This window comes from Prionailurus bengalensis, chromosome A2, assembly GCF_016509475.1.
Source record: "Prionailurus bengalensis isolate Pbe53 chromosome A2, Fcat_Pben_1.1_paternal_pri, whole genome shotgun sequence".
Lineage (NCBI taxonomy): Eukaryota > Metazoa > Chordata > Mammalia > Carnivora > Felidae > Prionailurus > Prionailurus bengalensis.
In genome coordinates this window covers 15469184-15483198 of record NC_057348.1, presented here as the reverse complement: position 1 = coordinate 15483198, position 14015 = coordinate 15469184, and the positions used below count along the sequence as shown (strand labels likewise).

The 14015-nt window shown below is 48.6% G+C and overlaps 1 protein-coding gene across 1 annotated transcript in view; it reads right to left on the bottom strand.

The window, feature by feature from the left end:
* The window catches only part of LARS2 (leucyl-tRNA synthetase 2, mitochondrial), a 171442-nt gene that overhangs the window by 86508 nt on the left and 70919 nt on the right, over positions 1-14015 (bottom strand). Inside the window, 1 exon segment of the mRNA XM_043587211.1 lies at positions 9752-9895. Coding sequence (XP_043443146.1) covers positions 9752-9895 — 144 coding nt within the window.

Genomic DNA, 14015 nt, shown 5'->3' with positions numbered 1-14015 from the left:
CCCAAGCAATGCACTTTTCTGACAGCGAAGCAGTTCTAATCCCACGAAATTTCAAGGCTTGGTAACTACGGGTTCTGAAATGTCACCACCACGCCCCTAAGAATGCAGACGACGGAGGACAAACTCCGCCAATGACAGTCACCTGTCTGGACGAGGCTGCTTCTGATTCCCAGAGCCACTCAGGTGACCTCACTGCCCCTGGGTCGAGGGGCCAAAAGAGAGGCTGCCTTGTACCCCACGGGAGGGGGAGCAAGCAGGGAGACATCGCAGCGTACTCGGCCCAATCTGCGGCCCTGGGATACCCTTGCCTGAAAAGGCGGTTTTGTTCCGGGAAGGCAGAGTCTTGGGAGCAAGCCTGAAAGCTTTTAACTGGTCTAATAAGGGGGGGGAAAAAATGGGGACAGCGGTCCCAGGGAATATTCCATTAAATTACCTTCAAGTTGGAAGCCTGCCTATAAATTAAAAACTTGCAGGAAGATAAGACCATCCCTTCCAAGGCACTCAGGTCTACAGAAGATATGTAAATAAATGCTGACATAACCCTGCTCTCGGGCTGTTCTGTTTTCTGACTACCAAAATGATAACAGTCATTATGGAAAATATGGAGACGGATGAAGAAAAATATCAGTTTCCCACAATCAATATAAACACCCAGGGAGGGTCACTGTTAATATTTTATTCCATATCTTTCCCATCCACTTATACCCTATCTTCCACTAATTCGAAGAAGCTCATTTTCCCCCACAAACTCTGCAGTGGGGACATATCTTACAACCAGAGGTGCCTCTGACACCATTTTTCTTTGTTAGCAGAACATAAAACGTAGTGCCAATGCCGTGACGGCTGAAAAAACGTAGTGCGGGTGTGGGTGCTCCTGTATACGTTTCACACAGTTAAGATCGTGCCATTAGTAAACTCCTTTTGAACTAGGAGAGTTTGCAATTTATCAGAGTTTGCAACGTCTTACAGCTGTCGACAGGATTAAATCTTCATTTCGAGCCAAGCTGACACTCAAAATTAGCCACGCTGGAATAGTAAACAAGATACAGAGAGAAACGGAAGGATACTGTGGAAAACTGCCTCCTTCTATAAGAGGGACCCTTCTTTTGACTAACACAACAATACCGTATGACCACAGATGTGGCTGCCAACGCCTGCTTCCTTCAGACCGTGGCAGTCACGGATCAGTGTCCCTGTTCTCCCAGCAGCTGGGCTCAGAAGGTCCAGGGGACGGACAGGACGTTGGGGCAGACAGAGATGGTGACAAAAAAGACACAGCTTCAGCTCAGAGGCCAGCAAGCCAATGCCAGCAAGAACAAACCAGAAAACCGCCGACCACGGCGCTTTCCGTTGCCTGGCCATCTGTGCCCTCTCCCTGTCCCCATTACAGTTCCTACTGGGCTCATGGCCGGCTTTCCCGCCACACGTGCCCTCCTTCTGTACGGGGTGCTTGGAAACGCCTCGCTTAAGAGCTGGTGGAGAGCAGGCAGACCCGGGTCACGGGAGGCTCAAGTTGGGCCCTGGCTTTCTTGGGCTTGGGGGCCTCAGTTATAAAATGAGGAATGGGCCGGGTCTGTAATCTTCCAGGACACCTCGAGCTGGCCATGAGTCCCCTGGGGGAGCGGGAGGAGGACGGGATGTACGATGCTTAAGAGAAAGCAACGCCTGATCCCTTTCATTTGTCTCTAGGTATCATATTGATTTTGTAATTTCAAAAGCATGAGGGTTTTTTGCTGACATTTTTGTTTTTCACATTAGGGCAGGGATTTAAAAAGCATGGGAGACCGTGGGCTAAATGTGGGGGACCTGTGTACTGTTTGCTCAAGTTTCTTCTAGCTTTAAAATCCAAATGTCTCCCTGAGTTGATCAGTGAACTCCCCAGCCCGCCCTGGCACACCCAGGGACCCCCCCCCCCCCCACAATGAGGCGCTAATAAATCTCTTTAGTCCCACGGGGTCCTGGCTAATACTTCAAGAAGGAAGGAGGTCTTTACCCCCCCCAAAAGCACCTGGCCAGGAGCACAGAAAGCCCACTCAGGGTTTAAGGGCAACACATCATGTTCATTCTGCCTTCATTGTTTCCAAATCAGATTTACAATTTCTTTCATTGTCAATACACTAAGAAGTATATTACAGCTGACCCCTGAACACGGGTTTGAACTGCACTGGTCCATACAGCCCAGCACCATAAAACGTATTTTCTCTTCCCTGTGATTTTCCTTTCTTCCTTAACATTTTCTCTTCTCTGGCTTACTTTATTGTAAGACTACTGTATACGACACAGACAACACACAAAATATGTGTTCGTCAACTGACTGTGTTATCTGTTAGGCCTCCGGTCAACAGTAGACTATTAGTAAAGTTTTTAGGGACTCCAAAGTCACCTGTGAATTTTCAACTGCATGGGGGAGGGGTCAGGGGCACTGACCCTCGAGCCACCTTGTCCCAGGGTCTCCCTATTCCTTCTAGCTCCCTATTCCTTCTAGCTTAGAAACAAAACCCAAAAAACAACACAAACACAGAAGCTCCTGGCTTGCCGACCGTGCGTGCCAACCGGAAGCCTGTGTGTCTGCTTCACGAGTGCTTTGGAGACGCTGTGCAGGCGGGGGTGTCCTCAAGTCCCGGACGGGAGGGACACAGGGTGGGCGCGAGGCCCCACGGCCAGGGGAAATGGGAGCTCACAGGGTACTGGGCTAATGGAGAGCACATACAGATGTGACCGGCCGCTGGCGGGGGGCCTTCTCGGGGTGAACACGAAGGCCCTGGGTTTAGGAGGAAGTCTAACTGCCAGTGTCATCCCGGCACGATCCAGAAACACTGTGGCTTCGCGAACCTGAGCCGGGGCCCTGCGCTGCGCCGACTCTGGGGAACCCTTCCAAGCCCAAGTTCCCTCCAAGGCCTGCACAGAACCAACCAGCCACCCCACCCCCCGGAAGTCTCACTGTCACCCCTGGCTGTGGCTGTGGTGGGGACACGAGTCTCCTGATCCACTCCAGACAGCATGAGGCTTGCCCGGGGACCGCTGGGGAACTGTCAGCCTCTAGTCGTCTGCCTCCCTTTTGCCTCTGTTCCCCCACCTGCCCCGAGCCCTGCCCACCACCGTCCCCAGAAGTACTTCTGAGGGACGCAGGGGGTGGCTTTCCCTGTAAGAAGGCCGCCGATCGGAGTGCGGACGGGACAGCATGCAAGGTGGGGACTTGAGTCCACCTTACAGCTTAGGAGAGGAAAGATCCTGGAGAGGCGGGGAATACAGAGAACAGAGAGAAGTAAGAGACGTTACGTAAGGAGGAGCAGATTTAACAACGAATTGGTTTTGTGAGACAGGGTGTCAAAGCCAGATCCTGGGGACGAGAGCCGAGCCTGCGGTTTCCAGAAGAGACAGCCGGGGTCTGGGGGAGGACTCCAGCAGGAAGCTGGCGCTCAGGGTGTCCCGGGTGCTGCTGTCCAGGCTCCGGGGCCCAGAGCCTGCACGGCTCAGACACTGCTACCCACCACTTGGCAGCTGATAAAACATTTTTTTGAGGTGGACGCATAAGGCCACGCTCAGGCCTGGCTGGCCACAGAGGAGCACGGTGGGATGACCCAATAATAGCTGGAAAGCCACGGGGCTCTTCAGAGGAAACCCTGGCGGTATATAAACCCCAGCATCATCGTTCAGTGTGGCCCCGGCTGGTGTCCTCTCAGCTTTTTATCCCAACGGCCTTGCAGAGAAGCTGACGGCTCATTAGATCTTTCTCACTCGTTTCTCCTGGTTCCCGGAAACTTCGCCTCTGCAGCCGGCCTCGAATCTGCGTCTACACCCGTGCCGTGAAGGCCCAGGCCGCACATACAGGAGGCGGCCCTGGCGCCGAGGGTCCCTCTCCGGGGCAGGGAGCGGGGTGCGGCCCAGGTGCCAAACCCCACCGACCAGCCCCTTTGCAGAGCTCCCGGGGCAGAGCAGCACGGGGGTGACTTGGCCGGTGTCACGGAGAGGCATCTTCTGGCGTCACCTGTGAGCCAGCCTCTGTTCTGGGGCTGACGGCGGATCTGAGGGCAGAAAGCCAGGCACCAGGCCCGGTTTCCGGAAGACAGCCAAGTGCTTTCACAAGCATCTCAAGGCCTCAGGACTGGAACAAGGGTGCCCAGGGGTCCCCACTCCAGAGGGCAGGGGACCCTTAAGCACCCAGGGGCACGTGCTGGAGACTGGAGCTTTGCACCTCGGCTCCTCTCTGGGGCGGTCTTTCTGCTCGGGTCTGCTCCCCGCTCCCCGCAAAGTTCCTGTTGTAAACCCCACCCCCCCCCCTTCCTTCACCCCCTTGCCTCTCCGACCCCATATTTTTACTCTCTGCAGGCTCAAACGCAAACAGTGCGTTCTGGCAAAGGCACCTCCACCTTTACCCGCAAGCTCACAGGTGAAATCGGGGGGAGGAGGGGCACAAGGGGGCAGGGAGGTGGGGCCAGTCCCTCCCACTTCCCCTGATTTCATGACGGCTCATCGGCTCGTCCTTGCTCAGCCGCTTCTCACCAGCAGAAATTCTACTTGGGAATACTTGTGAGACGTCAAGTTTCCTGCCCGTCGGGAAAGCGATCAAACGTTCCCCAATAGACATTTTGCACTTCCCACCCTCCCTCACCACACAGGGCCAACCTGGGGCTCCTCCTCCTGGCCCCGATGTGCTCTCCTGCGTCGGCACGGCACGGTGATCCCAGGGAGCCGTGCCGGCTCAGTCTCAGACTGTCTCCCACACTGGCCTCCACGCCCCCTGCTAGCACCTAGCCCAGGTCTGGCCAGGCGCTCAGGAACACCGGGGGAAAGAACAAATGAATTCACGCTCCCCGAGAAGTGGAACAGACTGCCGGTTAAGAGCGCAAGCACCCGAATTTGAATCCCAGGGCCATTATGGGGATAACAGGCACACCGACGCTTAAAGGAACAATGTGAGGGATAAGTAAGATGGGGAAGGTCAAAGCCTGAGCACCGATCGGATCGGGGGCAAAAGCAGGTAGGACACGGGAGGGGGCACACAGACTTGCTTCCTATTCTAGCAGCTGCCAGGTATGGCCTGGAAATGTGGAAAATATACCCACCAATGTGATGTGGTGGTTGGCTAAGCACCATCAGGGCATGATCGTGTCCAAAGAGGAACCGATGAACAGCGCCCCAGCGGCCGCGGGCCTGCGGGAGGCAGCGTCTGGGGGCTACGGGAGGCAGCCGCAGAAATCAAAACCACAAATCTATCAGACAAGTTCCAGGGGGAAGCCGGCTCTCGAGTTGTCTCGCCTCCCAATTGTCACCCTGCTGGCAGGAACTGAGGCGATCGCTCCATCAGACCCCGAACCCCTTTTGCCTTCTGCGGGGAGGCCTGCAATCCTCCCTCCTCCCCCTGCTCTCCCCTCGCGGCGCTGCCCACGAGACGCCGCCCACACAGCTCTGCCCAGACTAATTCATGTGCCTCGGATACTCCTTCTGCCAGTTTTCTCAACATTTCACGAAGCAAACGGTCCTAGCAAGACCGGGGAGGGGCAAGGGGAGGAGGGGAGAAAAATCCAATAACATCACAGAACAGCCTTAATAAAGGACTTCGGCATCTCGGGGTTCCCAGTGATTTGCGCATCAGGCATCGTTTGCCAATCCGGAAGTTACATGAATGAAAGGAGGGCCCCTTCACAGCCACGCTCCCGTGCAGACCGCCAGCCGTTCGGCACAGAGGCAGCCCCCAGCACAGCAAAACCAGTCACACACACACAGTTCTAAAGAAGGCAACGTCAGGCACAGCTCACTGACCATCCCAGCACCCGCTGGCCATCCCCTTCCCTCAGGCAGCTTGACCAAAGAAGCTAAAAAGACTGAACCTGCTTTCCTTAGCTTCCGTTGAAGCTGGGGAGTAGCCACATGACATAACTGGGGCGAAAAGAACCTCAGTGGGATTTTGTCGGGGGAGTTGTGGGAAAGTTCTTGCTTTCCAGGTGACAGAAACAGTCACACTGCCCCCCTTCTGCTTCTCTCTGTCTTGCATGGAAATGTGATATCTGGAGCTGCAGCAGCCATCTTGCCACCAAGAGGTGATAAGGCAGGAAGGAAAAGGCTGAGAGAACCCCTAAGATGCCAACTCAGAGCCCTATCCTGGTTCAGTCCCAGCACCTTGGGCCTTTTTATATGGGAAAAATCAACTCCCATCTGTTTAAGACACCCATAGCTCAGGTTTTCAGTTACTTGCAGCTAAAAGCATTACCAGTTGATCTGAGACCTCATCCTTGATCTATATAGCATGATCTCCTTACTGATTCAACGCTATTTCTATCATACCAGGTTTTAAGGTAGATGTCTTATCATTTGATCCTTAAAGTTTCTTTCTTTCTTTTTTTTTTTTTTTTTTAAGTTTATTTTTGAGAGACAGAGCACACTGTTAGTGCAGAGACTGATGCAGGACTCGAACCCACCAACTGTGAGATGATGACCTGAGCCAAAATCAAGAGTCGGATGCTTAACTGACTGAGCCATCCAGGTGCCCCTCATCTTTGAAGTTTCAAACCCACTTATCCGAGCACCTATTATTACTTGTACACCTCCACTCAACAGTCTCAGGGCCACTCCGATTCAAAGGGTCAGGACTACATCTCTTCCGGGCTCCCTACCGCAGTCAGTAGCTCAGTCATCTGCTTTGTGTCCAGGTCAGGGTCCTTCCTAATGACACTATCTCCTACACACTGTCATCCAATAGGTGAGGAAGTGCTGCAAATTTCACCATCTGAGTATTTTTCTAACCTACCCATCTCCCCTCACTACTCCCACCCATAGCCTAAGTCATACACACCTGGACTATTGTCATAGCCTCTTAGCAGGCCTCCCTGCATCCACACTGCCCTGTCCACAGTGAACTTATAAAAACCACACATTTGACCGTGTCATTCCCTTTCTTAGAGTCCTTCCACGGTTTCCCATGGCCTCCATGATAAAGTCCAAACTCCTTAAGACCTAAAAGGTCACGCCTGATCTGGCCCCTAACCCTCTCCAGCTTCTCCAGCCCTAGTTAGTCTTTCCTCCTGGCTCTCTGTTCCGGTAATACTGTTGTTCTTCCCAGCTTCTCAACGTCATCAGATACATTTCTACTTTGGGGCCACCACGCATGATGTCCCCTTTGAAAGAGCTCCCCTCCAGCTTTATGGCTTTGCTTTAACCCTTCCTCATCCCTCTGGAGCCCAAACAGTGACTTTCTGTTTCAGATATTGTGCTTTTCTGTTCTAGATTTCCAGTTCTTTTTTTTTTTTTTTTAATAGTTTCCATTTCTCTTCTGAGATTCACCATCTGTTCCCTCATTATGACCATCTTTTCCTTTAAGTCCCAGACCATTTATGTAACAGATGTCTCTGGCTTTCTCTCATAATTCCAACATCTGGGTCATCTCTGAATCTATTTCTACTGGGCTGCCCCCTCTCCCCTCCCCTTTTTCTTTCTTGATTATGAACCACAGTTTCCTGATTCTTTGCAGGGCTAGTACTTTTTTTTTTTTTTTTTTAATTATTATTACATGTTGGACACACAAGTAAAAAACCAGCCATGTAGGGAGTCGAGATCATATGGTCTCCTCTAAAGGTGTTGAGTTTTGTTCTGAGAGTTCCTTTTGAAACTGTCAGGCTTACTTCTATTTTTTATTAAGTTGAGTCTATTCTGATTTTGTCTTTGGTGCTAGGGGGTATGGCCTTTTGGGGCTCTCAACTCCATACTGCTGGCTGGGCCATAACCCCAAGATCTCTGAGCACCGTGCAGTCTGCTCGTGTCTCTGGTCTCCTCTCAATCTTGTTATAACCATTTTCTATTAGGCCTTATACAGTCCTGCTTTGTGCACATGCAGCCCTCAGCAGAGGCCCTGCGGTGAACACAGGTTTCTGCTCCCCCGCACCACTCTCACACCACACCCCGGTCTCCCGATTTTCGGGGAAAATGAAGTGCTGACCTCCAAAGACAGCGTTTTCAATAAACCTGTGCAGGAGTTCAGCGAGAACCAGGTGAATCACCATGGTAACTAACAATTTCCGCTGAACAGTTGAAAACTCACAGCTGATGAGTTCAAGAATAATGTCCCTCAGTGAGATTATAACATTTTCAACTGGAGGCAATGGTCAAAAAAAAAAAAAAAAAAGAGCTAATTAGATGGCCTTCCCACAATGCCTAGTACAGAGTCAGCTTGGGGTGACCTGGCTTCCCTCCCAGTAACACAGTGGAGTAGACAGGGGCTCCCATGGGCTGGGATGTTATACAAAGCAAGGTCCTCAGCTTTGTTTTTCTGTCTCTCAATATTCCTGTGTGCTTAAAAGGAGCAAGGCACTGTGTTAACAAGTTCTAATGGGTAGTTTTCCAAATCCATATGCTATTCTCTGCTACCTTCCGGATTAATTATAATGGGAAAACCGCCTCATTTGAGACATGTCTTTTGAGTGAGAAAGCTGGAGGTCACATATCCATATGGCACTGGTATTGTGAGTTGGTGTGCTGACGTTCTAATTCAGCCAAGTTTTGCAGCGATCGGGGGTTATTTTTAACTTTGTGCTTTCTCTGCATATAAGAAGTACAGTATTGGGGGGGGGGGGGAGCGCCTGGATGGTTCAGTCGGTTAAGCATCCGCCGCTTGATTTCAGCTCAGGTCGCGATCTCGGTTTGTGGGACCGAGCTCCGCGTCGGGCTCTGTGCTGACAGCACGGAGCCCGCTTGGGATTCTCTCTCTCCCTCTCTCTGTCTGCCCCTCCCCTCCTCAAAATAAATAAACTTAAAAAAAAAAAAAAGGGAGTACAGTATTGGATCTGACCCAAAGTCCATTTCAGTCCACTACTCTGTCTCCGACAGAGCACCTCACGGGCTGCTACGGATGGATAGAACTATCCGTCTCGTGATGTCTTTAACTTTTTAAATCCTGTTTACGTCCAGTCTTAAGCTGAAAAATATGGAGATGATCTAACTGCCACGGGAAACATCCCGGATATGCTCTAGTCACTTGTCTCTGGAGTTTCCGGGAGCGATCCCTCAATCCCATATCCTGAAACTTGGTAACCTTGGAGGGGATCTTGCACGGAGTGGTTCTGGCATACCCAGAACGGGTTCTTCTGCTCAGGCTAGTGGTGATTTAATAAGCAGTCTCCCTCTTTCAATGGCTGGCTTTGCCTTGAATCCCCGACCGCATGAAAAGCCAAAAGGCACTTTAGAGACCACTTGGTCCCACCGTCTCCTTCTAATGATGAGAAAACGGAGCCTCCCGACTCACACCAGTTTATACTGTTAATCAGGGACACAGGAGTTAAAATCGGAGCTGTGGCTCCCGGCTTAGTTAATTTTCACTCTGGCTTTGCTTCCTGGAGACCATCTCTTCATGCCTTTTAGACTGTCTTCTCTGGACCCTCTGAAATGTCATTCTATCCGGAGGTTTTACTAGTACTATACCAACGAAGATGCCTTTTTTTTTTTTCCTTTCTCGCTTTACAACTGCAAATAAAGTCATATGTTTTTTGGCCTGTATGGCAACACAATGATTGAGTGTTGGAAGGTCAGCAAATAACAGCCAATGATGACTTCCAGGGGCCATTCTGGAAGTACCCCTAAAACACTCAAACCCATCACCCTCTAAATGAGCGGTCCTGAGTCTCATGTGCCACACCTGCGGCTCTAAGAGCCCTTGCCAGAGTTCATCCTCAACAGCGAGTCTCTGTAATACCCAGAAGACCTTGGCATTGCCTCCCAACACATGCGGCACTAACTGGGGCACCTCCAGGCTGACACTCACCTTTGCATAAGCAGTTGTCTTAATAAACCACTGTCTGAGGTACTTCTGTTCCACCTTTGCTCCAGAACGCCACGAACAGCCATGCTCATCCACCTGCTCGTTGGCAAGCACCGTTTGATCCACTGGGTCCCAGTTGACCAAGGCCTGTTATAACCCATAAAACAAAATGGTAAAATCTGGTGAGCATCCTGAAGAGGGTCATTTTCAGCTTCTTACACGTGAGAAGATCCGTAAGTGCGGTATCTCTGTATCTCTGCTCTGAGGCTTGAGGGCATCTCCTTGGAGTACTGCTCGGCAAGGAAACCCCTAGCAACCTGCAACAAGAAAGAGCACCTCTATGCTTTCATCTTGGAACAGGCTCCGGAGCCTGGGAGTTGAGACGGCAGAAGAGCAGGGAGAGCCTAAGCGTGTCTCGTCCCTCGGATGCAGCTAGATGGTTAGCGAATCGTTCTGACCACCCGAGAATCAATCAGAGGTCTGAGAGAACAAAAACTGCCAGTCTGCAGGTAAAAAAGCGACCACCTTGTGGAAGGTACGGCGTATGGAGAGTTGATCTGGGGGAGACAAAGCTACAAGTGTGGCAGCAGGGAGCAAGCCTGGTTACGGAGGCTACCGCAAAGTATTTTAAGCAGCAGAACACAAAATTCTAACTTGCAGAAGTCCGTGACGGTGGGGGAAGTGCCTGGCTTAGAGGCGCTCGGGTGGCAAAGCGGGAGGAATGCTAGGAGTGACAGCAAGGTCTGAGGGTCCCCTGGTCACAAGAGGGATGGGTGGCACCCACATGCCATGCTGCTTCTAGGCACAGGAGTGGGGAGCTGAGGCTGTTTAGGGTAGTAAGCAGGGGTTCTGGCCTTCTGCTGTTTTGACGTAAACTGAACTGCTGCGCGGTCCTGCGGCCGCTTTCCTCACACAAGCTGGCAAAAGCGTGGTGAGAGCCTCTCTCAGAGGCACAGAGCCCCACATCGGGCTCTGCGCTGACAGCACAGAGCCTGCTTACATCCTCTGTTTCCCTCTCTCTCTCTGCCCCTCCCCTGCTCTCTCTCTCTCTCTCTCTCTCTCTCAAAAATAAACATTAAAAAAAATAACAAACATAAAGAATTGATAATAATAGCAGGGGGATTTAACATCCCACTTACAGCCCGGACAGATCATCTAAGCGGAAAATCAATAAGGAAACAATGGCTTTGAATGACACACTGAACCACATGGACTTAGATAGATTCAGAACATTTCATCCTGAAGCAGCAGAATAAACATTCTTTTTTTCTAAATGCTTATTTATTTATTTTGAGGGGGGAGGGGCAGAAAGAGAGAGAGGAAGAGAATCCCAAGCAGGCTCCGCACTGTTAGCCACAGAGCTCAATGCAGGGCTCGATCCCATAGATGGTAAGATCATGACCTGAGCCAAAATCAAGAGGTGGGCACTCAACTGACTGAGCCACCCAGGCACCCCGTGAAAACACATTCTTTTTGAGCACACATGGAACATTCTCCAGAACAGACCACATACTGGGTCACAAATTAACCCTCAACAGGTACAAAAAAAGATCAAGATTATACCATGCATGTTTTCAGATCATATTGCTCTGAAACTTGAAGTCAACCACAAGAAAAAATTTGAAAAGTTCTCAAATACATGGAAGTTAAAGAACATCCTACTAAAGAATAAATGGGTTAACCAAGAAATTAAAGAAGAAATAAAAAAATACATGGAAGCAAATGAAAATGAAAACACGACAGTCCCAGCCCTTTGGGATGCAGCAAAGGCAGTCCTAAGAGGGAAGTATATTGCAATTCAGGTACATCTCAAGAAGTAAGAAAGGTCCCAAATAACCTAACCTTACACCTAAAGGAGCTAGAAAAGGAACAAATAAGGCAAATAAAGCCTAAAGCCAGAAGAAGGGAAATAATAAAGATTAGAGCAGAAATAAATGATATAGAAACAACAACAACAAAACCAGTAGAACAGATCAATGAAACTAAGAGCTGGTTCTTTCAATTAACAAATTGATGAACCTCTAGTCAGACTTCTCAAAAAGAGAAAGGACCCAAATAGATAAAATCATGAATGAAAGAGGAGACATCACAACCAACACCACAGAAATACAAACAACTATAAGAGAATACTATGAAAAATTATATGCCAACAAACTGGGCAATCTAGAAGAAATCGACAAATTACTAGAAGGTCACAAACTACCATAACTGAAACAGGAAGAAATAAAAAATTTGAACAGGCCCATAACCATCAAAGAAACTGAATCGGTAATCACAAATCTCCCAACAAACAAGAGACCTGGGCCAGATGGCTTCCCAGGGGAATTCTACCAGCCATTTAAAGAAGAGTTAATACCTATTTTTCTCAAATAGAAGGAAAACTACCAAACTCATTCTACAAAGCCTTGATTCCAAAACCAAAGACCCCACAAAAAAGGAGAATTACAGGTCAATATCCCTGAGGAATATGGTTGTAAAAATTCTCAATAAGATACTAGCAAATCGAATTCAACAGTACATTAAAAGAATTATTCACCATGATCAAGTGGGATTTATTCCTGGGCTGTAGGGCTTATTCAATATTCACAAATCAATCAACATGATACACCACATTAATAAAACAAAAGACAAGAACTATACGATCCCGTCAATAGATCGTATATAGAAAGAGCATTTGACAAAATACAGCATCCATTCTTTCCTTTTTTTTTTAATGTTTTTAATGTTTACTTATTTTTGAAAGACAGAGATAGAGCATGAGCGGGAGGGTGGGGCAGACAGAGAGGGAGACACAGAATCCAAAGCGGGCTCTAGGCTCTGAGTTGTCAGCACAGAGTCCGACGTGGGGCTTGAACCCATGAACTATGAGATCATAACCTGAGCCAAAGTCAGATGCTTAACCAACTGAGCCACCCAGGTGCCCCATACAACATCCATTCTCGATTAAAACCTCAACAAAGTAGGGACAGATGGAACACACCTCAACATGATAAAGGCCATATAAGAAAGACCCATAGCTAATATCATCCTCAATGGGGAAAAACTGAGAGCCTTTCCCCGGGAAAGGGGAAAGGGACCGGGACCAAGGATGTCCCCTCTCACCATTACTATTTAACATAGTACTGAAAATCTTAACCTCAGCAATCAGACAACAAAAAGAAATAAAAGGCATCCAAATCGGAAAAGAAGAAGTCAAACTCTCACTATTTGCAGACAACATGATACTCTGTGTAGAAAACCCAGAGGACTCCACCAAAACACTGCTAGAACTGATACATGAATTCAGCAAAGTTGCAGGATATAAAATCAATGTGCAGAAATCGGTTGCATTTCTATATACCAATAACGAAGCAGCAGAAAAAGAAATCAAGGAATCAATCCCATTTGCAATTGCACCAAAAACGGTAAGATACCTAGGAATAAACCTAACCAAAGAAGTAAAAGATATGTACTCTGAAAACTACAGAACCCTTATGAAAGAAATTAAAGAGGATACAAAGAAATGGAAAAGCATTCCATGCTCATGGATTAGAAGAACAAGCATTGTCAAAATTATTACTACCCAAAGCAATGTACGTATTTAATGCAATCCCTATCAAAATAGGGACCAGACTTTTTCACAGAGCTAGAACAAACAATCCTAAAATTTGTATGGAACCACAAAAGACCCTGAATAGCCAAAGCAATCCTGAAAAAGAAAAACAAAACTGGAGGCATCATGATTCCGGATTCCAAGCTATACTACAAAGTTGCTCATAAAGACAGTATGGTACTGGCATAAAAACAGACACATAGATCAATGGGACAGAAGAGAAAACCCGGAAATGGACCCACAACTATATGGCCAACTAATCTCTGACAAAGCAGGAAAGACTATCCAATGGAAAGAAAGACAGTCTCTTCAACAAATGGTGTTGGAAAAATTGGACAGCGACATACAGAAGAATGAAACTGGGCCACTTTCTTATACCATACACAAAAATAAACTCAAAATGGATGACAGACTTAAATGTGAGACAGGAAACCATCAAAATCCTAGAGGAAAAAGCAGGCAAAAACCTCTTTGACCTCAGCCACAGCAACTTCTTACTAGACACGTTGCTGAAGGCAATGGAAACAAAAGCAAACATGAACTATTGGGACTTCATCAAGATAAAAAACTTCTGCACAGCAAAGGAAACAATCAACAAAACTAAAAGGCAGCCTACGGGATGGGAGAAGGTATTTGCGAACAACATGATACAGGGTGAGTATCCAAAATCTATGA